Genomic DNA, 23682 nt, shown 5'->3' with positions numbered 1-23682 from the left:
AATTTCAGCAAATTAGTAGATGTGAGTGTTTGCGTAGTCTGAGTTTCCTTGAGTTAGGTGATCATGCAAATTTGTGCACAACCACCCAATAATATTGGCTTCTCATTTTAGGCTATATTCAGTTCAGGCATGTAAATTGAAGGCTGCATGAAAGGCTAAAAGGAGTTCTTGTTCCATTCTTTAGATATAATAAGTGTATATAATTAATACATATGTTTTCAAACACATCCAATAAAGAAGAAAACCAAATAATGAGCCAGAACATATTCGTATTATACTCTTTATAGGCAATTTCCTTTTCCCCCTTCAGTTTCAAAATCTTTGCTGTGATTGTCAACAAACAACTGTACAGGCTACATCCTTGTTTTATTGACTGGGAAGTTAGCCAGGATGGGTTATAGATGGTCTTCTGCTATATTCAAAAAAATATACTTTTTCATAAAGGACTTACTAACGGTAGCAAGTTCTTCCAAAATCAAGGTAGATGTAGAGTGGATAGGTGAGCTTTTAATTGTTGTGCTCTTTCAAGCAAGAAATCACAAAATGCTGGATTTGAGACCAAAGAGAGGATGACTTGGTGAAGTAGTCATTTTAATTTTAACCAGTGCCACGACCCAACAGGCAACACAAATTTGGGATGAAATGGAAAACAACTGGAAAGTCAAGTGAGTCTCTGTTCCACAGGTGTGGGGTGTGTGGAATGTGCTCTGCCAATCTTCAAATGAAAAGGTGTTAGTTGTGCACAAAGTATCACAAGGGCAAAACAGACCAGGCCATCTAAATCAGGATAGACAACAACCCCAAGGCTGGATTGATGCCCAGTGGGTTTTGAATGGGTGCAACATAAACAGCGAGGAAGGCTGATATGGTCTAGCATAATAAAGTTCAATTTAGAATATGGAAGAGCTGGGTTCAAGTCTGCCTCAGCTGGGAATAACAGTGTCTTACCCCACAGGGTTGTGGTGGTAGATGGGAAGTCACTCTGCAAGTTTAAAGTGCTGTATAAATGATAAATAGTGGTAATAACAGAAGCATCAGTTTTCTAGGTAAAGACTCAAAGGGCAATTTAATCAGGCCTCCTTAACTTATATTATATCCAGTGCTGGGTAGGTCCCCCCCCCCCAAACAGATGTGCTGAACATGGCCAGACAGGTAGCTGCATCTTCAGAGTCCCTTCTACCTTCCTCTTCAAAAATGTTTCCAATTAGACTCCTTTGAAAAGACAAATTTCACAAGTACCTTACTCAATGAGACCTCCCAATTGAGAAGTCGCTTAATAAAGGATGAACACTGGGGTGTGGGTGGGTGGGGGTGTACATGCAAAAATCTTATTCTTTATTTAGTGGTAGGGCTAATTCTGTTGAAATATTTCAGGGTTAGCCCACTCTGACACTTGACCATGGCAGCAGGGAATCTTTGAGGAAGAGTAAGGGGAATGGGACTTAAACAGGGGCAACTGCATATCGGAATCTCTTCGTTTTAATCATCTTTGTCTTTGGCTCCATGCTTCAGGATACGGGTGAACTCCACGTAGTTGAAGTTGCCTTTCTTGTCAATGGGGGCCTCTCGATACATCTCATCCACTTCTTCGTCCGTGAACCGGTCGCCCATGGTGGTGAGCAGTTCCCGCAGGTGGTCTTCATGAATGAAACCTGTATGAATGGTGGAGACGATTGGGTGGGGGTGGAGAACCAAATGGGAGATTAGTAGAAGGTCACTTCTGAGGCGGCCCTCAGATATGTTAAGATAAAGAATGTTTTGGCTTTGGCTGCTACTGAGTGTTTCTCAAGGGCTTGTGGGCCTATGTCTCACTGGGCAGACAAATTTTATTTGAAATAAAATAATCCACACCAGGCCATAGCTATTTCCTGCCTAATATTTAGGGTTTATTTTATTTAATTAATTTCCAAGCAAAAGGAGGTCAGTAAGCGTCTGTCTCATGACAGCCTCCCTTCCAATAAGCATACCTCCTCACTTATTAAGGGTTGAATCACTATTGTTATTTTGCTGGCAAACACAGTGTACATAGTGCTTCACCGAGTAGTACCATCCAAAGGCACAGATCCCATCCTCCAGGAGCTTAGAGTCTGAACTGATTGTGGAGGAGGCAAGTGGGCAGAATGAAAGAAGGGAAAGCCAGCTGTATCCTTCCTTGGCCTCAGATACGTGTGAAGATTTCTGCTGACACACAGCAGCATGTTTGTTTGGCTCTAACTGCTGCCACAACCTATCTTAGAATATCCAGTTTGCAATGGAGAGGTGGTCTGCATGGAACATACCTGTGGCTTCCTCATCAAAGCAAGCGAAAGCATTGCGGATGACATCTTCCGGATCAGTTCCATTCAGCTTCTCTCCAAACATGGTGAGGAACATGGTGAAGTTGATGGGCCCAGGTGCCTCACTCATCATGCCCTCCAGGTACTCATCCGTAGGATTCTTCCCTGAAAGGTACAAGTGGGATGAGAGATTAGTCCACATTTGAAAGCCCCTGGCCCAGCAGAGCAATTCAAGCTCACTGCTTGAGCCCCACAAGATGTGGCCACTGCAATGCCTTCTCTGTCTGTGACTGGAGGAGAGAAAAATTGAGGGATTGGAACTGGATTCACCTAGCAAAGCAGCAGCAACAAGAAGGAGGAGGAGGAGAATGTAAATATATTGGAATCCTCCATCCTTGCACTTGTCTCTTCAAGATTAATTCTCGTTCTGGCTGTAGCACAACAATGCTTTTTTGGTAAGCATTTGTCTTTACACCAGGGATGGGGAACTTCTTGCCACCCAGATGTTGTTGGACTGCTATTTGCATCAGGCCCAGGGGTCAGGGATGATAGGAGCTGCAGTGCAATCCTATTCAAAAGTATGTTCCACTGAGTTCAATGGGACTTGCTTTTAGGTAAGTGGGCATAGGATTGCAACCTCAGTTTGTACTCATTTACAAGATGTGGATGATAGAAGGAATCATAACGATGGGAAGTGACCAAAAGTGTTAACAGTATGCTCAGTCCAGGTCAGCTGCCTTGGCTGTATCCTAGCAGTGTGAAGTTTGCTGCTCCTCTGCAAGGGATTCGTAACAGAAACCTGAATATAAACATTTCTTAGTGGCCTAACTAAACCAGGGCAATAAAACGCCCCTGTGACCTTATCCTCAAAGGTGAAAGGGCCCTTTGCTCACGAAGAAGACAAGTTTCCTAGGAGCTTCCCTGGAAATGGCCTATAAAACCAGGTCCTGGGGTTATGGCTTAGTTAGGAGACAAGCATGATGAGTCGAAATGCAAGTTAGCAAATCAGGAACGGCTGTCTGAAAGGGGAAAAATAACTTGGGAGGAGGGAAATACTGCCAAGTCAGGATGACTTATTAATAAATGGGGAGGAAATCCCAGTCTGCTCAGGTTTACTGTGTGCATGCATTCATGCCCGCAGGATCCCCATTTCTGATGAAATACAGAATTGCTCATCAGTCTCTATATTAAACCAAAATGTACTTTTATCTACCTCAGTGCCCTCTAGTGGTCATCTGTACAAATACAACGCTTAAAAAAAATTCAAAACTCTGAACTGTACTAATCAGATGACTACTTCCTGATTCCTCTCCATGCATTCAGGTGTTCTCTCAACCATTTTATTTCCTTGATTTATAGTCTCCACAACCTCTCTACTCAGGATGAATTTACTGGCCTTGAAATGGGCTTGACAATGGTTCAGTGAGTGTCCAGAATGCAGGCTGGCCTTTGTGATCTGGATATTCATAGAGGACCCTTTCATCCCACAACTGTCACCGCACTGAGACTGAGTCTGCCTGGGGTGACTATACGCCTGTCTGCCAGAAGCTGAATCTGTTCTTCTTTGTCCCCAAATCCACAATTTGGACAATCCGTTTTTTAGGACCAACCAGAAAGTCACAAAATTGTGACCATAATTTTGAGTTCTTCCTAATTCTTTCACAGGCTGGGTTATGCAAAGCAGGGGTTAAAGAGGAGAACAAAATAAATAAACAATATGGCTTGATGCAGCACCCATAAAATCACAACTAGACTCAGGCTGTGTACATACTATATATTTAAAGCACCCCCACCCCCACAATATACTGTAGTTTAAGCCTCATACAGCAACAATTTCCAGCAGCCTTAGCAAAATATAGTTCCCATGATTCTTTGAGGAAAAGTCATATATTTTAAATGTGTTTTAAATGGATGGTGTGCGTACAACCTTAATTTGAATATGGATTGGATTGGATTAGTGTCTGCTAAATGCTGCTGGCCTCAGGCTGCACCTAGGATTCTGGGACAAAGAAGCAATGGCTGACCCCTATTTTGCAAAACACAAAGTCCAACAGTTACCCAGAACTTTCTGAAGCCTTGAGCAAGGGGAATGAGGGTCCTGTGGCTCCCCAAAAGTTGCTAGGCTGCAGCTCCCATCATCTCTCACCCTTGGCCATTTGAGCAAGTTTTTGCTTTACAGAGTTGGTCAAGGGCTTCAGGCTTCCGAGTGTCATTTGAGGTCAGCCCTGCCCTGCCTGATTTAGCAACTGACCTGGGTTTCTGGGGCAGGGGGAGTTTCTGGGAATAAGAGGCTAGGCCTGGCCATCAGACTTCTTTCGGCTTGTTAAAATGAACACCAAGTTCTCCCACCCCATATTGTTTCCTCTGAGTTTCAAGATGTGGATCATTGCCTCTTGTGGGATCAGATTTCATAGTTTAACTATGTGCAAAGAACTTTCTTTTGTCGATGCTGAATAATCCAACATTCCCTCATATTCCATGGCTTATTGCAAACAGGGGTGTTCTTTGATCTTTCAAATTTCAGCAGCACCCTGTGTGAGGCCAAAATTTGGTGGCCCTCCCCCTGCCCCACCTCTCACCTTCCTTTCTGTGTGTGCATTACGTCAGAGTTGCAATGCCCTGTAGCTCCACCCTCAGCTCAGTGCCCAGTGTGGGTGAACCGGTCACGCTGCCCTAAATCTGCCTCTGCTGCAAAGCTCCCACCCTACCTCCTGATTCACTGCGTAACAGCCATGGCTCCTTCTCTCTCTCCCGCTCTCTCACACACAATGGAGAAGGTGAAGCAATTCCTAGAGGGATTGTCTATCAGTGCTGGCCCTTGGCGAAAGGCAGTAGGTGGAGCTACAGCCAATAACCAACAGAGCCAAGTAGTTCTTGTTTTGTCCCCATCCTCCACCCTGTTAATCAGGGGCAGACTTTGGTCTTTTGAATTTCAGCTATACCCTGTGAGAGCCCCAGATTTGGTGCGTGCCCCCACCTCTCACTTTCCATTCTGCTCATTTCACTATGTCAGTGTTATGTACTGAGCTGAATAGGATCCCCAATGCAGCAGTCTGATTGGTCCTAGAACAATGCAACAGTATGATTGGTCCTAGAACAATGCAGCAGTATGATTGGTTTGCCGGAGCCACCCAATCCAGCTCCAGGTGGAAGTGAATCCGCAACCTGATTGGCCTACAGGAGAATCCTGGAATTAGCCAACCATGTGTGGCCCATTGTGTAAATAATGTATATAAAGCAGATATTGTGGCGAACTTTCATTCCTCGCTACTATGAGCATGAAACAAAGAGCATGAAATCCACACTCGACTCCGAGTATATTTCAGTCATATTTATGACGCCATGTTGCTCCTCCTAGGCTCAGCGCCCAGTGGAGTAGAACTGGTTGCGCTGCGCTAAATCCGTCTCTGTGTTACGTTCCACAAGGGCACATAAAATGACAGGCAGTGCCTGGAATGGCTGAAAGTAAGAAGGCAAGCAAGTGCAGGCTATCTGGGGGCAGAATGGAGTTGGTAGGAAAGTGCCTGACTCACCCCAATGGACCATCCTCTACTGTGATTCAGAGAGCAAGAATGGGTCTAAGGTGCTTCTAGGGCAACATGAGATTAAAGCAGGGGCCACAGGAGCCTCATCGCTAATGTAAAGGTATTGGCACCATCATTACAAGGTGAGGACCCAGCATCTCTAGTTGCTTTGAGCAGAGATGGCAAGAAGACAGATGAAGATCTCTGGTAGATGTCTGCCTGCTTTGCAGTAGCTTGGCAAACCCAGTTGTTTTAGCAACAGCAACAGCAACAGTAAAACCACTTCCCCCAATTCAATTCAACGTAAATGTAGGCTTAATAAAACAAGCAAACTAACTATTTAACCAGCCTGGTCAATGGTTGGGAATCATGGGAGCTGTAGTGCAGCAACCTCTGGAGAGACAGAGGTTCCCCATCCCTGCCTCAAGACTATCTACTAAGTTCTTGACCGAGGTGAGATTGAAAGGGAGGGCTTTCTGGTTCACAGCTCACACTCATAGCCCCGGAGCCACGCCAGCTCACAATGAAATTGCATTTGACTCAATGCTGCTTTGTTACCGAGAGATGCCAGCATGTCATGCAGATCTTCCTTGTCTATGAATCCGTCACGGTTTTGGTCAATCATATTGAAAGCCTCCTTGAACTCCTGGATCTGCGACTGGTCAAACATGGCGAAGACATTGGAAGTCGCACGCTGAGGGCGCTTCTTGGTAGTCTTCGCCTTGGCCCGTTTGCTCGACATCTTGGTGGAGTTTTTGGAGGGGGACTAGGAAAAACAAAACAGACTGTTTGCTTATAATACTTCTTCTTTTAGCCTTTTTAAATATACAAAGTTTACAGACTATGGATGACATAATACATATTACGGTTGAATGTTCGCTAATTTACTACCAGATCGTCCTACATTCAATTTGTATCTTCACTACTATATAGCACAAATATAGATAATATGTTCCTTAAAATACTATTACCTCATTTTAGAAATATTATATCATTTCTGTCTTTTAAATAAGTAATCAGATAATTACTTTTGATAGCAGTGAAAAGGCTTTCAATAATTCTAACACGTTCTGATTTCATGGGGGGGGGGGTTGCATCATGATGACACATTTGAGACATTTGAAAGCAACAGAAAAAGCATGCCTGCACACAAACGGTGGCCCATTGCAATCACCAGCGTAAACTGTGTCTAGCCTTGTGACAGACCTGTGAGGAAGACCACTTCCCATTCTTCAGACAGCTGACTGCACCAGAACTCGCCATTGCTAGAGTGGGGAGAGCTACCCTGTGCATGCATATATAGTGGTACCTCAGGTTAAGAACTTAATTCATTCTGGAGGTCTGTTCTTAACCTGAAACTATTCTTAACCTGAGCTACCACTTTAGCTAATGGGGCCTTCCATTGCCGCCGCATGATTTCTGTTCTCATCCTGAAGCAAAGTTCTTAAGCCAAGGTACTATTTCTGGGTTAGCGGAGTCTGTAACCTGAAGTGTCTGTAACCTGAAGTGTCTGTAACCCGAGGAACCACTGTACATTGTTCCCATCTAGCCTAATGCCTGAGAGTTACCCAGGAAGTTCAACATATGCAGCTATAGGGGATAGTGAAAGCCTTTGTTGTTCAATATCTGCCTGACAACCAGCTATTAAAGATACACAAACCCATTGGGGGGGGGCAGATAAGGGAGAGAGAAATGGCAATGCTACCTGCTACTCATTTAGGTTCCAGTCCTACACATCTACCTGGGAGTAAGTCCCATTGAACTCAGCGGGACTTACTTCTAAGCAGATATGTAGAGCATTACACTGCTGGTGTCTGGTTTCTTAGGGAGACAGAAGCAATACCTTCAGAAACTTGGGGCAATTTCCACCAAGAGATCCTTCCCTCTAAAGGACCAACCCTTAGCTAAATTGTCTTTCTTTGATTCTCTTTTCATAAGGACAGGCTTGCAAGTAAGATGCAGGCGCTGGGCCTATTCCGGAATAAGCAGGAAATTATCTGTTCCCAGCAGATTCTTAGCATTCCATTCCCCACCCGCTCTGTCTAGCCAGGCAGAGTGTGGCATGTGGATCTGTGCTCTTTCCTACAGCTAGAGCTTGTTCATAAGGATTAGAGGCTCCCTCCCAGTTCATCAGAAGAAGAACGGGCAGGAATTTAAAAATATCTATATCTGTATTGTATATACGTACGTATGCCCATGTTTCTCTCTCTCTCTCTCTCTCTCTCTCTCACACACACACACACACACACACACACACACACACACACACTTTAGACCTCACAGGAACATAGGCAGACCACTTACCAAGGCAGACCACTGGCAACATTTAACTCAGTAATGTCCACACTGACTTGCAATGGCTATCCAGGGTTTCAGGCGGGTAACATTCCTAACCTTAGCTGAAGCTACAGGGATTGAACTTTCTGTGTGCAAAGGATGTGCTCTGCCACTAGCTGCAGCCTTTCTCCACTCAGAGCTTGGACTAGCTTGCTCCATTCCTGGGACAGCTCAGTTGGTAGAGCATGAGCCTCTTAATCCCAGGGTTGTGGGTTCAAGTCCCACATCGGGCGAACCATTCCTGCATTGCAGGGGGCTGGACTAGATAATCCTTGTGATCCCTTCCAACTCTACAATTCTATAATTCTCAAGCAGGACTGGTTCAAGGTACATTTTGCTGCTTGAAGGGCAAGATGGCACCTCCAGTCCACATGCAGACTGGACCAGCAATTGAATCTTATATAAATACTGGCAGGAAGCCAGCTAAGGGCAGTGGGTGCAGGCAGGGGGGTTCAGCCAGGGGGTTCAGCAGAACAGCCAGGAGGCTACTGCCTCCTTCCCCAAGCATTTGCTGGCTAAGGCAGTTGCCTCACTCTGCCTAATGGTAGGGCCAGCCCTCCTCTCAAGCTTAGTCAGTGTCTGGAAGACATGACACAACAATTTCCTTCCCTCTCCAGAAACTGCCATGGCAAACTAAATTCAGGTCTGCTTATGTCCAGTTCCATGCTGCCAGAGAAGCTTAGGAGTGTGTGTGTGTGTGTGTGTGTGTGTGTGTGTGTGTGTGTGTAAATCGCTTCCTGGTGGAAAGCGATGCTTGGTCAGAGTCTTAGTACAGGCCTGATGCTCCTTTCTGTGCAATGCAGTCCTTTGTGGGAAACTATCTCTCTCTCTCTCTCTCTCTCTCTCTCTCTTTCTTTCTTTCTTTCTTTCTTTCTTTCTTTCTTTCTTTCTTTTTCTTTCTTTCTCTCTCCCCCTCTCTCTCTCTGTGTACCTGCTAAAGAGGCACACACATTCAAGGACTAAAAATGCCCAGCTCCTTCTTGTTCTCTAAATCCAGGGAGTTTTTTTTTATATAAAACAACAACAGCACGCATTTAGGTAGCTGATAAGAGCATGCCCCGCAGTTACGCTGGGAGTGAGTGAGTTGCTGTTTAGCAATCCTGAGAAGGGTAGATGAAGGGAGAGCGGGAGAGCAGCCCTGCCCCCAGACAATGATTGCTGAGCTCAAAGGCTAGCTTGTTAGTGCAGGCTAGGAGAGGAGCTCTTTTCTGCCAGCCCCAGGAAGACAAGGGGGGCAAGATGATTAGTTCAAGGCTTCGATACACCTCCCACTACAAAGAGGATAAAAGCCTTTTTGTCCTCCTGCCTGGAGTGGGACTTTACCCAACATTACATTTGTCACCAGCTGCCTCCTTTCCATTAGCCGTATCACAGAGGAACTTGCAGGGAGCAGAAGCCAAGAGCCAATAAGCGAAGCGAACCCTTCCTGCATTCCTTAGGGGCTGTGTTTGGGGGACCTGCATTGCTGCAATCCCTCTTGAGAAGCAGGTCCCTCCTTCAGAACCACACTCAGGCAGAGGTTCCATATGCACAAACAGGTGTCGTGGCGGCAGCTGTTCAGAGTGCATCTGGGATCACACTCAGGCATCTTTCTCCCATCAGTCACAGAGGGAACTCAGGGTGCAACCAGATTGGGTGTCAGTTGTGGGATTGGTGGTCCCCCTCAGGCATGGAATTAAAAAAATATTGCAGCATCAAAATGCCACCCCGTATTCCTCCCTCCCACTTTTAATCTGGATTTCACCCATTCCAGGAAAAATCCATTTAAGTTGCCAACAACCAGTTTGCAACGTCTGAATGGTTCATTCAGTGGTACCTTGGGTTAAGTACTTAATTTGTTCCGGAGGTCCGTTCTTAACCTGAAACTGTTCTTAACCTGAAGCACCACTTTAGTTAATGGGGCCTCCTGCTGCTGTTGCGCCTCTGGAGCACAATTTCTGTTCTCATCCTGAAGCAAAGTTCTTAACCTGAGGTACTATTTCTGGGTTAGCGGAGTCTGTAACCTGAAGCATATGTAACCTGAAGCGTATGTAACCCAAGGTACCACTGTACTGTATTAAGCTTCTGTCTGGGAAGCACCCAGAAACACATTTTGTTTTTGTATCACTACCTTGATTTGTCTCCAGCTCTCCAGTATCCCTGGATATTTCCTACTGAGTCGCAGGTGACACAGATCCCATCCAGCAGGCTGGGGCCGATGGGAGCTATTGTCCAACCATATCCAGAGGCCCACATGTTCCCCTATCTATCCTTGGATCAAAACGAGTTTGTGCTAAAGATGAGATTCTAATCAGGTCTCCACTAGCTCTCAATACTTTGTGTGCATAACGTTCAAAATAAAGTAAAAAATAAAGTAAGACCTTTCGTCAATACTCCATATAAGCAGGTATCTCAACTCAGCTTGACCTATTCTAAATGACCTGCTCCTGGCTACAGGACAAGTATTTTCTTCTGTCAAATGGAGAATATAAATGATACATCTCCCTGCCGATGATCTAGTAATTACGACAGAAGACCCGGCAAACAGTTTGAAAGAGGTGTTAAAGGAAATTGACCAATTTGGTAGGGTGGCCGGGTTTATTTTGAATAAAAGAAAAACCAAGCTAATGGGTAAGAATGTAGATCAGACCTTAATGGAAGAAATGCAAACAGAAACAGAGATGGAGGTGGCAAAGAAGGTAAAATACTTGGGAATATGGTTAACCCCAAAGAATATTGATTTATATCAAAATAATTATGTAACAATCTGGAATGGTATTAAGAAAGACCTCGATGTTTGGAGTAGGATGAAATTATCCTTTTGGGGCAGAATCTCGACGATCAAAATGAGTGTGCTTCCTAAGATGGTATTTTTATTTCAAATGATTCCAATAATCAAGGGGACAAAGATCTTCAGAGAATGGCAAAAAGTGATATCAAGATATATATGGCAGGGCAAAAAGCCAAGAATACAATTTAAGTTGTTGACTGATGCGAAAGAAAGAGGTGGCTTTGCCCTGCCAGATTTGAAACTATATTATGAAGCATCTTGTCTCTGTTGGTTAAAGGAGTGGATAGCATTAAAAAATAACAAGTTGTTAGACCTTGAAGGTCATGACAATAGATTCGGTTGGCATGCCTATTTATGGTTGGGAAAGAAGAAAGCCCACAAAAGTTTTGAAAATCATATTTTTAGGGGTTCTCTAATAGAAGTATGGGAGAGGTACCAAAACATTCTGGAGCCCAAAGTATCACATTGGTTGTCTCCATTGGAGATGTTGAGCGTAAAGAAAATAAATATGAGACGGCAATGGATCACATATGGAGACATAGTTACTAAGGAAGAAGGGAAATGGAAAATGAAGCCATACGAACAAGTTAAAGATCATGTATATGACTGGTTGCATTATCTTCAAATAAATGAATTGTTTAAAAAAGATTCGAAAGAAAGGGGATACACTGAAAGAGAGTCCAGATTTCAAATAGAGATAATAAATAATGATTATAAAATATTGTCAAAAATGTATAAAATGTTATTGGAATGGTTTACAAAGGATGAAGAGATTAAATCAGTCATGATACATTGGGCAAGAGATTTTGGTTATAATATACAATTAGCAGACTGGGAAAAAGTATGGAACGATAATATGAAATTTACTGCATGTATGACGATAAAGGAAAACATAATGAAAATGGTATATAGATGGTATATTACCCCGGTTAAGCTTGCAAAAATGTTTAAGACATGTAATAAGTGTTGGAAATGCAAAGAAAAGGAGGGGTCTCTCTTTCATATGTGGTGGGAATGTAAGAAGGTGAAGGGCTTTTGGGAAATGATTTATAATGAGCTGAAAAAGATGCTCAAATATACATTTGTAAAGAAACCAGAAGCTTTTCTGTTAGGAATTACAGGAAGAGAAATTAATAGAAGTGACTTTAAACTTTTCCAATATGCAGTGACTGCAGCAAGAATTTTAATGGCCCAAAAATGGAAACAAGAGGAACTACCGACAGTGGAAGAGTGGAGAATGAAACTTATGGATTTTGCAGAGTTAGATAAAATGACTGGGAAAATCAGATATAAGAAAGACCACAAGTTCACTGAGGACTGGAAAAAGTTCACGACTTATCTGGAAAACATCTGTGATGAACAGACAATGCTAGTTGGGTTTAAAGAGGCTTTGTGATGATAAAGGGTATTGTAATAGAAATAAGAAGAGAGGATTTATTAACTGGCAATATAATATAAAGAAAATGCGTAACAAACATATGAATATGAGGATGGTGGGAGGAACCGGTGGAGGTCAAAAAGTTGTAATCTGTGAAATGGAAATATAGATATGTTTATTTAATTTGTAAAAGGAAAATTTGCTAAAAAATTTAATAAAAATAAATAAATAAATAAATGATACATCTCCCTGATAAAAAAAACTGGCTGCATGAGAGCAGCGGCATAGCTAGCCGCTCGGGTGCCTGGGGCGGCGTGCGTGCCCTGCAGCTGGGGGCAGCACAAACTGCCCACGGGGGCGGAGTGAGCCAGGGCAGGGCGCACTGTGTGGAGCCTCTCCGCAGCCTCCCCCTCAGCTGTAGGGCGGCTAAGGCGGTGGGCAGATGCAAGCCCCGCATTGCTTGAAAAAGCAGTGTGCAGCTTGCAGGCAGTCCACCCACCGCCTCCCCAATCAGGAGAGACGTGTGGCTCAGGCACGCTGCAGGCCCCACGGTATGACGCCCAGTGCCCCCCACCTCACCTAGCTACGCCTCTGGATTAGGCAGATTCATGGAGGAGAGGGCTGTCGAAGGCTACTAGCCATAAAGGCTCTGCTCTGCCTTCAAAGTTGGAGGCAGCAATGCTTCTGGTTTCTGGAAATCACTCAAAGGGAGAGTGTTCCTGCTGTGGTGTAGGAAGGGGCGTGTGGTGGGTGCAGGAGTTATTTTTTCAAAAACACATATTTTTGTCATTTTGTCATCCCCCTCAGTGATGACACCCGGGGCGGTACGCACCCACTGCACCCCCCTTCCTACACTACTAAGAGTGCTCATTTGCTTTTACCCATCAAGAAGACATGGACCAGCCTTGGCATGCAGTAGGGTGAATTTACAGACAATAGCTGAGGTGGAGGAGGGATAGATGAAGGCAGGAATTGGTGCCTGAATAGTGCATCAATGCTTTATTCTTTAAAAAAAGAATAGTGACTGCAGCAGGGCAGGTGGCCCCATTAGGACTTGGCTTCAGGGAGTAAAATGTCCTGTGCTGGCACCCAAAAGAACTTGCATGGCCCTGACGGTATCAGTGTACTGGGCTTCCCCCCCAGGTTAGATGCTGATTTTGCAGTGGTGTTGCAAGCCACTGTTTTGTTCTGCCTTTGTTGGACTGAAGTCATAGGCCTGGGATGTTAGGAATTTGACCTGTTGCTTTTGCAGCTGAGACAAAAATAAATCCACTGTGAACTGAATTAAGGTAAAAGAATATTATTTTGCAGCAGGATTTTGGTATACCCACACCAGCAGGTCAAGAGCACCATTGCAAACTCAAAATGGCACTGAATTGGCCATTCAGCTGCTGCGGCCACTCTCTTCCCTTCCTTTCCTTTCCTTTCCCTTCCCTTCCCTTCCCTTGACCCATCTGTACACTTCACTCTGTGGCAGAGCAGATTTTCTCCATGCAGGCAGTCCCAGCTTCAATCTCCAGCATCTCCAGGCTGTGAGAGAGCCCTGTCTGAAATCCCAGAGACCTGTGGCTGGTGTACACAACACTGGGCTGAATCAACCAATGGTGTCACTCAGCAAAAGGCAGTTTCCCACATTCCTATTTTGGGGGTGACAGGGGAGGGATAGTGAACTTGTGGTGGGCAGCAGAGAGGGTCTGCATGGGCTGCATATAGCCTGTGGGCTGTGAGCTGCCCTCCCGTGTCCTACTAGAGATTTGAACCTCCATCAGACATGCTGTTCACCACACAATCTCTCCAAAGTACATTATGAAGAGAGACTCTGCCTGTGTGGACAACCCTGTGTCCCTGCCATTATTTATTGCAGCGCCCGTTATATATAGACCCAAGAGACCGATTTATAAAACCCTTGTTTATGAATGGAACACATCTGAATAGGGTGGAAAGGGTGAAATGGCTGCTGAGCGACACTTATAAGTAACTTTGTTACTTATAAAGTAGTACTCTATGCGCTGGCAACTAAGAAGATCAGGAGGAAGGAACTAGACAAAATAGTGATCAACTGCAAAGGGGATTCAGATATTTAATTTGGCACATCTTACCTGAGAATCTTCTGCTATTCTATTCTATTTAATGCAACAAATAATTTTAGTAATAATTTAATTTAGTAATAATTTAATTTAGTAATAATTTAGTAATAATTTTAGTGTGACCGTGGTTTTATTGTATGTCTGTGCCCGATTATTTTTATGGTTATTGATGTTTTTTCCTTTCTCCTTCTGAATGATGCTATGGCCTATGGCTAGTGCAATAAAAAGTTTAACTGGAAATTGCTTAAAAACCTGCTTCTGTGGAGTTAGGACACTTCATCCCCACCCCCTGGCTATCCCATTGCACACCAGGCTATTATTATTATTATTATTATTATTATTATTATTATTATTATTATTATTGGTAACATCCCATGTTTGCTGTACGCATTCATTCAGTAAATGCGCCCTTCCCTGCTACCTGCCCAGATAAAGGACCCCTGACCATTAGGTCCAGTCGTGACTGACTCTGGAGTTGCGGTGCTCATCTTGCTTTATTGGCCGAGGGAGCCGGCGTATAGCTTCCGGGTCATGTGGCCAGCATGACTAAGCTGCTTCTGGCTAACCAGAGCAGTGCACAGAAATGCCGTTCACCTTCCCACCAGAGCGGTACCTATTTATCTACTTGCACTTTGTTGTGCTTTCGAACTGCTAGGCTGGCAGGAGCAGGGACCGAGCAACAGGAGCTCACCCCATTGCGGGGATTCGAACCGCCGACCTTCTGATCGGCAAATTCTAGGCTCTGTGGTTTAACCCACAGCGCCACCCGCCTCCCTACCTGCCCAGATAGGAAGTGCCTTATTCTGAGATATACCATTGGTCCATCTAGCTCAATACTGACTCGCAGCAAGCCTGCAGGGTTTCAGACAAGGAGTCATAGAATCATAGAGTTGGAAGAGACCCCAAGGGTCATTGAGCCCAACCCCCAGCAAGGCAGGAGTCTCTCCCACCCCTACCTGGAGATGCCAGGGATTGAACCTGGAACCTTGTGCACGCAGAGCAGATGTTCTGCCACTGAGCTATGGCCCTTCCCCTCTGATGATGGACAGACAAAACCTCATAGTATGGCAGTGGTGTCTCATAATTCTTCAGATCAATGTCTTCCCTTGCTTTTTGTTTGGCCTGCAATGGGAGGATGGGGCAGAGGCCAGAAGAGAGCCATTTCATGTCTGCTCCAGACCCACAAAGCCAGCTGGGTGGACTGCACAGATCACTGTCAACAGAGCTCAGTTGCTTCCGGGGATCAGCCCTGGAACTGCTTTTCAGTGTTTCTCTCAACTTTTGAACATGCAAAGTAGTAATAAAAAGGGCCCTTCTGAGCATGTGCAGAGTGCATGAGTAAGCAGACACCCCTCACAGCCAGCCAAGATTCTACACTTAGGGGAGGACTAGTGATGAGGTCTTCCAGGGGTGTACCTGAGGACTCTTTTAAGGGTGCCCTCCGCTAGAAGATTATTTGTTTAATGTCAGGTATATCAGTTCAACGTGAAACACTGACTGTGCTGATCACTAGAACATAGCAAGCCAGATCACTGGTCCATGTAACTCAGTACAGTGGTACCTCGGGTTAAGAACTTAATTCGTTCTGGAGGTCTGTTCTTAACCTGAAACTGTTTTTAACCTGAAGCACCACTTTAGCTAATGGGGCCTCCTGCTGTCGCCACGCCGCCGGAGCATGATTTCTGTTCTCATCCTGAAGCAAAGTTCTTAACCCGAAGTACTATTTCTGGGTTAGTTGAGTCTGTAACCTGAAGCGTCTGTAACCTGAAGCGTATGTAACCCGAGGTACCACTGTACTGACTGCTGACTTGCAGCAGAGCTACACTGACTGGTATTCCCAGCCCTGGACTGGAGCTGCCAGGAACTGAACCTGCAACCTTCTGCAGGCCAAGCAGTTGCTCTGTCACTGACCTGTGAGGCTTCCTGCTGCTAGGCCGGATGACAGATTCTGGAGACGAGCAAATGGGTCGCTGTGCAACCCCAGTGAGCTTGACCCTCACAGTTGGCATTTCTTTCTCTGAAACACACTTTTCCTTGTTGGGGTACGGGGGGGGGGGCTGTCGCTTGCAGAGGATGGGGAGCTATGTTTTGGGTATGCTCTAACTCCGGATTTCTTGTATTGAGAAGGTGAACAGATGGACTACAAGACATTGCCCTGCTCTCCTGCCCAGGGTGGGTGGTATGCTGGAAGTTAGGGGAACCTTTCAAAAAATCAAGAGATGGTCACATCACATCTCACAGCTTGTGCACTTCTTGGGTAAACTTCAACCGCCTTCCCAGACTTCTAGTTGTTTGGAGTTGAAAGAATTGTAGTCCGAAACATCAGGAGGGCTCTGCAATGGGGGACAACGCTGCTCAAGGCAAGGTGCTTAAGGAGTGGCAAAAGTGGATCCCACCCCACCACTAAGAGACAGTGAGGTGGTTGTTGTTGTTTAGTCATTTAGTCATGTCCGACTCTTCGTGACCCCGTGGACCAGAGCACTCCAGGCACTCCTGTCTTCCACTGCCTCCCACAGTTTGGTCAAACTCATGCTGGTAGCTTCAAGAACACTGTCCAGCCATCTCGTCCTCAGACAGTGAGGTGCAGTGGTTAAAGTGTTGAACCTGCGCTGTGGAAACTCAAGATCAATTCCCCGCTCAGCCATGATGCTCACTGTGTGGCTCGGGACCAGTTTCTCCTCCCATCTCCTCTCTCTTTCCCAGCTTAACCTAACTGACTGGATTGTTGCAGTGGTGTAATGGAGGGCGAGGACTCTGTATGCTGCCTTGAACAATAAGGAAATCAAACTTCCTCAGTCTGGAGCACTGCTGATGCATTGGGCCACAGCTCCCATGGAGGTACGGCAACGGGGCTGCTGGGAGTTGTAGTTCAAAACATCTCCAGGGGGGCACCAGCTTGGGGAAGGCTGAAATAAATAACCAGAAACCTTCCTTTCCTCGAGTCACTATTCCTAATACACCTCATGCGTCTTGAAACCGGTAGGCAGTAAATTTCCAGGGGAGGCCAGCTAGTTTCTTACAGCGAAAAACAACAGGGACTAGTTACTTTTGCCGCAGCAAAGACAACAGGGACTAGTTACTTCGGATTAATGAGCGGCTGGGTCATATGCAGCAAGTTATCCCGCATTTTCGCCCCTACCCTGGTCTTGAGCACCCACCAGCCCCGTCCTCACGGAACAAAGGGGAATCCAAGGAAGGACGCTTACCTGTCACACAGAAACTTGTCCCAACCCGGCAGAGAAAAGCGCTTCCCCCCGCGAAGAAGATGCTACTTCTAGCTGTGTTGTTTTCAATCGCCCTGGTCTGGAAAGAGCGGGATCGGGCGGACGAGGCGGCCAATGGAGCCGAGACTTTGCCCAAACGGTTCCCTCCCACCCCAAAGGATTTGGCCATACAAGGCGAAAGAATGCCGAGCTGTGCGGGTGGCAGCAGCCCAGCCGGGGGACGCGGGGCTGGGGACGGAGGGAAGAGGACGGCAAGCGAGGATTCTGCCTTATATAGATGAAATGATGTCCGGGCTGGGGAGGAGGGGGACCGGGAGAAGGAACAGAGGCTTCGCGGTGCCGGGAGCAGCCGATGGAGAGGATGGAGACGCAGCTTCCTTTATAAGGCTGCAAGCGACGCCAAGGACGCCCTTCTGTGCTGGTTGGGGGCAGGAGTTTAAACAAAGCTATTAAAGAAACTTTTAAAAGCCAGAAACTTCCTGGGCGCGGGGATCATTGGCATTTTTTCCTTTCCCCAGCGCACAGCTTTTGCCTGCGCAGAATTCCAGCATTCCTGCTTTTTCCTCGTACGAAATAAAAGCATAGACACAGGAAAATCTCCCCCACCCCGACTTTTCTTTTAATTTTGAGAGATGTTTCCTCTTCCACTCTATCCCTCCCTCCGCAGTTAAAGCAAACACCAGTCTCGGCCCCGACCCCTTGTGGCGCAGGCTGGTATCGCAGCCGCGGTGACCTCGGGCCGCCTCCGCCCAGTCGAGGGACGCTGAACTTTTATTTTATTTTATTTTATTGGTTGGGGGGATTCACTTGCTAATCAACCATGCAGGTGCTCCGAAGAGGAGAATTGTATGACGCTGATGTTTTGCAGCACGCTTCTTGTTGCGGTATTTCCATCCATTCGGTACTTTAAAATTTTGAAATTAGAGACTGCCTTACCCTCCAGTAGGGAAACGGGTGGCGCTGTGGGTTAAACCACTGAGCCTAGGACTTGCCGATCAGAAGGTCGGCGGTTCGAATCCCCGCAACGGGGTGAGTTCCTGTTGCTTGGTCCCAGCTCCTGCCAACCTAGCAGTTCGAAAGCACGTCAATGTGCAAGTAGATAAATAGGTACCGCTCCAGCAGGAAGGTAAACGGCGTTTCCGTGCACTGCTCTGGTTTGCTAGAAGCGGACTAGTCATGCTGGCCACATGACCCAGAAGCTGTACGCTGGCTCCCTCAGCCAATAAAGCGAGATGAGCGCCGCAACCCCAGAGTCGTTCGTGACTGAACCTAATGGTCAGGGGTCCCTTTACCTTTACCCTCCATTAAGAATTAGATTAAGAAGCCCCATGTGGATCAAGTTCAAGGTCCATCTAGCGCAGCATCCTATTCTCACAGGGGCCGACAAGATGAGTGCAACATCGCTCTTCTTGCTTGTGATTTTCAGCAATTGGAATTCAAGAGGCATGCCGCCTTCAGTCCTGGAGGTGGAACCTGTTATTTTAGACCCTATCCAGAGCAACCAAAAACAAATGTGCTTCATCAGCCATAAGGCAGCCTATCAAATAGCTGGAGATGGCTTTTCGCATACTGCTTACTAATCTCTTTTCCAGGTTAAAAATCATCTCCAACTCTTTCAGCTTTTCTACGTAGGATTGGATATTCAGGTTCTTCACCACCTTTGCTGGTTTCCTCTGGGCACTTTGTCCAGGCAGCAATTCTGTAACACTTTATCTGGGAGCAAATCCCACTGAACTCAGCGGTCTTTACTTCTGCATGGACACGCAGAGGAATGCACTGCAAGTAATAGGCCTGTCATGCTGTAGTGAGCAAGTTTGATGAAATAGAATGCAAAGTGTTTTGAAAACAACAACTTCAAATCATTACATTTCCATAAAACCCAGACAGAACGCCTTTGCACTGAAATATTATCATTTCTACACATGTATGTCACGCTTTGTCAAATTGCCTTGAAATATGTTCAAAGCTGAAAGGCAAGACTTACTATTATTTATTTTTTACAACAAATAAATGGTAATTGCTTCCTAACCATTTCCTCAGGAATATATATTTGCAGGACTTCAAAATTCAGTAACCATTGTAACGGTGTGAGATCATAATTATAGTTTTAACATTTATAGAACTGTCTACAGCAGAGCTTGGCAAATATTGATTGGGATCTCCTGGCAGATTGCTAGACGATTTGTTGTAAATTGATGAAGGGTTCTGAATAGCAATTGTTTACAATAGCAGCAATAAGAAGATTTCCTGTTTTAGAATACCTGATTTACAGTAACTCGGATGTAGACTTGTATGTCCATTTACAGGTCAGTGTATGGCTCTTGTGGTAGATAACTGACTTTGCCCCCAAAGCAGCTTTTCCAATCTGTCGCCACCCACTGCCAATATTTTGCACCCAGTTTGTTTTGTGAATCTCAGGGTTCCAGTAAAAAGCAAAACAGATTCCCCAAGCCTGAAATCTGCTCACACTTGCTTTGGAATATCCCCATCACCACTTCACATACATTATCTACTCAATCTTCGCACCAACTCTGCACAGTAGGTTGGCATTATTAGCTTCCTATTACAGAGAGGGAGCTGAGTCGGACAGGCTTGCACCACTTGAGGTGCATTTGTATGCACTTATATGGAGATGTAAGCCTTACTTAGTTCAGTGGGACTTACTCCCAGCTAAACGTGTATAGGATTGCAGCCTTAGGGAGTTTATGACTAATCAAATTTTTAGGAATTTTAGCTTACCACTCACCCACTTAACTAGGGCTGCAGCATTTAGGTTGCATACTAGCCTGTAGAAAGCCCCACTGCATATGAGTGAGTTTTACTTCTGGACAAGGACATGTGCTAGACAATTTATTAGTTAGTTACTTGATTGGGGAAAATAATTGATCTATTTATTTATTTAAAGAGCTTATATATGTACTGCTTAAATACAAGAGTCTCTAAGTGGTTTACAAGAATACAATGCAAAAAGTAAAAACCAGTTATTATTTACTCCTGGATGAATGGGGTTAGGATTGCAGCCTAATATTTCTTTACTTGGGTGGTGTAGTGGGTGGCAGTCCCACTACACTAGTCCTGCTCTCTGAACCAGTGTGGCATAGTGGTTAGATTGTCAAGCTAAGACCTTGGGGACCAGAGTTGAAATCCCTGCTCATCCATTATGTTCACTGGATGGCCTTGGGCCAGTTACCATGTCTCAACCTAACACCTACCTCACAGGTTGTTGTGAGGGTAAAATGGAGAGGCGGGAAGAAGTCCTTGAGCTCCTTGGAAGAAAAGTGGGATAGAAACGTAATAATAATAATAATTCAATTCCTGAATTAAGCCAGCAAAGCATTTTGCAATCAGAACTATGTTTTTGGCCATTATCCTAAACATATTCACGAAACACGCTTGAGATTGCATTGGTAGTAATGCAGTGGTACCTTTGGTTACAGATGCTTCAGGTTACAGACTCCGCTAACCCAGAAATAGTACCTTGGGTTAACAACAGATGAGAACAGAAATTGCGCAGCGGGGGCGCAGCGGCAGCGGGAGGCCCCATTAGCTAAAGTGGTGCTTCAGGTTAAGAACAGTTTCAGGTTAAGAACGGACCTCCAGAATGAATTAAGTCCTTAACCCAAGACATCATAGTATGTAGGAAACTCGCAATACTGGGCACAAAGTCAATAAATACCATGACCTGAAAGCACAATAAAGAACTACATACTTCCAGAGGTATCTTCTGGAGGCTCCTGCCAAGTTGCCAGTATGATAGACAGGTACTCTCTCCTCTTTGGTTCTGACTCTTCAGCAATTTGTGAAGGGATTGTTTTTTTAATTTAAGTAAGCCCACTGGAAGGTTTGGCTTTGATGCTTTGCAACTATGGTTATGTGTTTAATAGTTTTTGTTATATTGCAGTGCAGTTTTAGGAGCCATATTCCCACTGTGAGAGCAATGAGTTAAGCAAATACAGTGGTACCTCGGGTTACATACGCTTCAAGTTACATATGCTTCAGGTTACAGACTCTGCTAACCCAGAAACAGTACCTCGGGTTAAGAACTTTGCTTCAGGATGAGAACCGAAATCATGCTCCGGCGGCGCAGCGGCAGCGGGAGGCCCCATTAGCTAAAGTGGTGCTTTAGGTTAAGAACAGTTTCAGGTTAAGAACAGACCTCCGGAATGAATTAAGTACTTAACCCGAGGTACCACTGTAGTGTAAATTCCCAAGTGCCTTTTATCTTTCACGGCTGTATTTGTGATCCCATGGGAAAGAAGATCACAGGTCAAGGCAGAATCATAATAGGCTGTTGTGAAAGCTGTGGAAGACAATAACTTTCTGCCACCTTGCGGCCAGTGAACATAGTATTAGGGTCCTATTCGAAAGCAATCTTGCATCTTGAGCCAGAAAGGGAAATCCACCCAAGTGAGAAGGCAGCCCACTTACTGCATATGGTAGGTATAGATGCAAACACATATATGCACTGAGGCCCTGCTGAATTGGCTGGTTTCACCTTTCGATGCACAAGGCACATGCATTTACCTTGTCTACTTATGTATAACTAGGGCTGGAGTAGGGCTTCCCTTTCCCAGAGGGCCATTTCACTTGTTACATGAGCAATATTACATGACCATTGCACATATCACATGGGTTGAGTGTACACTCAAAGAGATCCTGTAGCCTTTCTGCAACAAGTGTACCTATATGATACATTGTTTCAAAACACCTGTTTGCGTCATTTTCAGCCTTGATAATTTGGGGTGTCTTCTTTAAAATTGTTAAAGAATCAAATGTGTATGAAGAGAACTGCTCAGCCTTTGTAACTCCTTTTTTATATAAAAAAATCGAAACAGAATACTGTACTGGAGACTTGGCACAATCCCATGTATATTTTGATGCTGGGGAAGACCTCTCCTCAACATTGTGCTCTTTAAAGGTAAAGGTACCCCTGCCCATACGGGCCAGTCTTGCCAGACTCTGGGGTTGTGTGCTCATCTCACTCAAGAGGCCGGGAGCCAGCGCTGTCCGCAGACACTTCCGGGTCACGTGGCCAGCGTGACAAAGCTGTTCCGGCGAACCGGCACCAGCGCAGCACACGGAACGCCGTTTATCTTCCCGCTATAAAGCGGTCCCTATTTATCTACTTGCACCCGGGGGTGCTTTCGAACTGCTAGGTTGGCAGGCGCTGGTACCGAGCAACGGGAGCGCACGCGGGGATTCGAACCGCCGACCTTTCGATCGGCAAGTCCTAGGCGCTGAGGCTTTTACCCACAGCGCCACCCGCGTCCCTTTGTGCTCTTTAGGTAGATGTTTAATCCTGTGACAGTGTTACAGTGCTTTTATGATGTTTTGGCTTTTAACTTATTTTAGTTTTTTTGTATTTATATTTTATTTTTGGTGGGGGTTTTTTGTTTTTGTTTTTTGTAAAATGGGATTTCTTGAGCAGTCAAGCATCGGATTGTTCGACGTATTAAGTTACTATTTGGCAAACATTTCATACTTCAGACCCAGTTCCAGTTCCCTTCTCTCATCCTACCTGAGCCCAGTGTGTATTACCAAACATAATACATTTGTGGTATAAAAAAGCTGCAGGATTTTAGTACGAAGTTATGGGAGATGCACTGATGGGAAACAAAGCTGTGTGGGCTCTTTGCAGTTGCAAAGAGCACCGAAAGCAGGAATGCCTTATTGGCCAACCTGCATGGCATCAGCAGTGCAAGTCATCATGAATGCAGAGTTTTTATTTGATTTTTTAAAAGATGTCTGAAGCTTGGAAGAATATGTTCAAGGCTGTTCTGATTTTGCTCCAAACGGGTTCTGGTTGTCAGGGCCAGCCGGCCTACCTATAAGGCAAGGTGAGGCAACTCCTCAGGCAAAAGGATCCGCAGGGGTGGCAGATCCTGATATAGATCTTCACTCCTCCTTTCTTTCCTGGCAGGGAGGAGAGCACCATTTTGTGGTTCACCTCTGGTGCCAAAATGTCCTGGGCTAGCCCTGCTGGTTGGGAAAGAATTAATAAAAGCACATTGTGGTGGGGAAGTATCTAGGGAAGGGTTTGTACCAACACCTGACCAATGAAGAATTTGTTAGCAAATGGCAGAAAA

At 45.3% G+C, this 23682-nt stretch overlaps 1 protein-coding gene and 1 long non-coding RNA gene across 2 annotated transcripts in view; one reads left to right on the top strand and one right to left on the bottom strand.

The window, feature by feature from the left end:
- Positions 1–266: 266 nt before the first annotated feature.
- Positions 267–17737, bottom strand: MYL9 (myosin light chain 9). Its single transcript, XM_028734922.2, has 4 exons — positions 17579–17737; positions 6359–6566; positions 2280–2441; positions 267–1652 (listed from the first exon to the last, which is right to left on the bottom strand). The coding sequence occupies exons 2-4, from the start codon at positions 6540–6542 to the stop codon at positions 1480–1482; spliced, it is 519 nt and encodes a 172-aa protein (XP_028590755.1). The 5' UTR covers positions 6543–6566; positions 17579–17737; the 3' UTR covers positions 267–1479.
- Positions 16098–23682, top strand: part of LOC144327834 (uncharacterized) — a 126084-nt gene continuing 118499 nt past the window's right edge. The window contains exon 1 of the long non-coding RNA XR_013392993.1: positions 16098–16165. This is a non-coding gene — a long non-coding RNA (uncharacterized LOC144327834). The remainder of the gene's footprint in view (positions 16166–23682) is intronic.

Source organism: Podarcis muralis, chromosome 5 (assembly GCF_964188315.1).
Source record: "Podarcis muralis chromosome 5, rPodMur119.hap1.1, whole genome shotgun sequence".
NCBI lineage: Eukaryota > Metazoa > Chordata > Lepidosauria > Squamata > Lacertidae > Podarcis > Podarcis muralis.
This window is presented reverse-complemented; position numbering and strand designations above follow the sequence as displayed.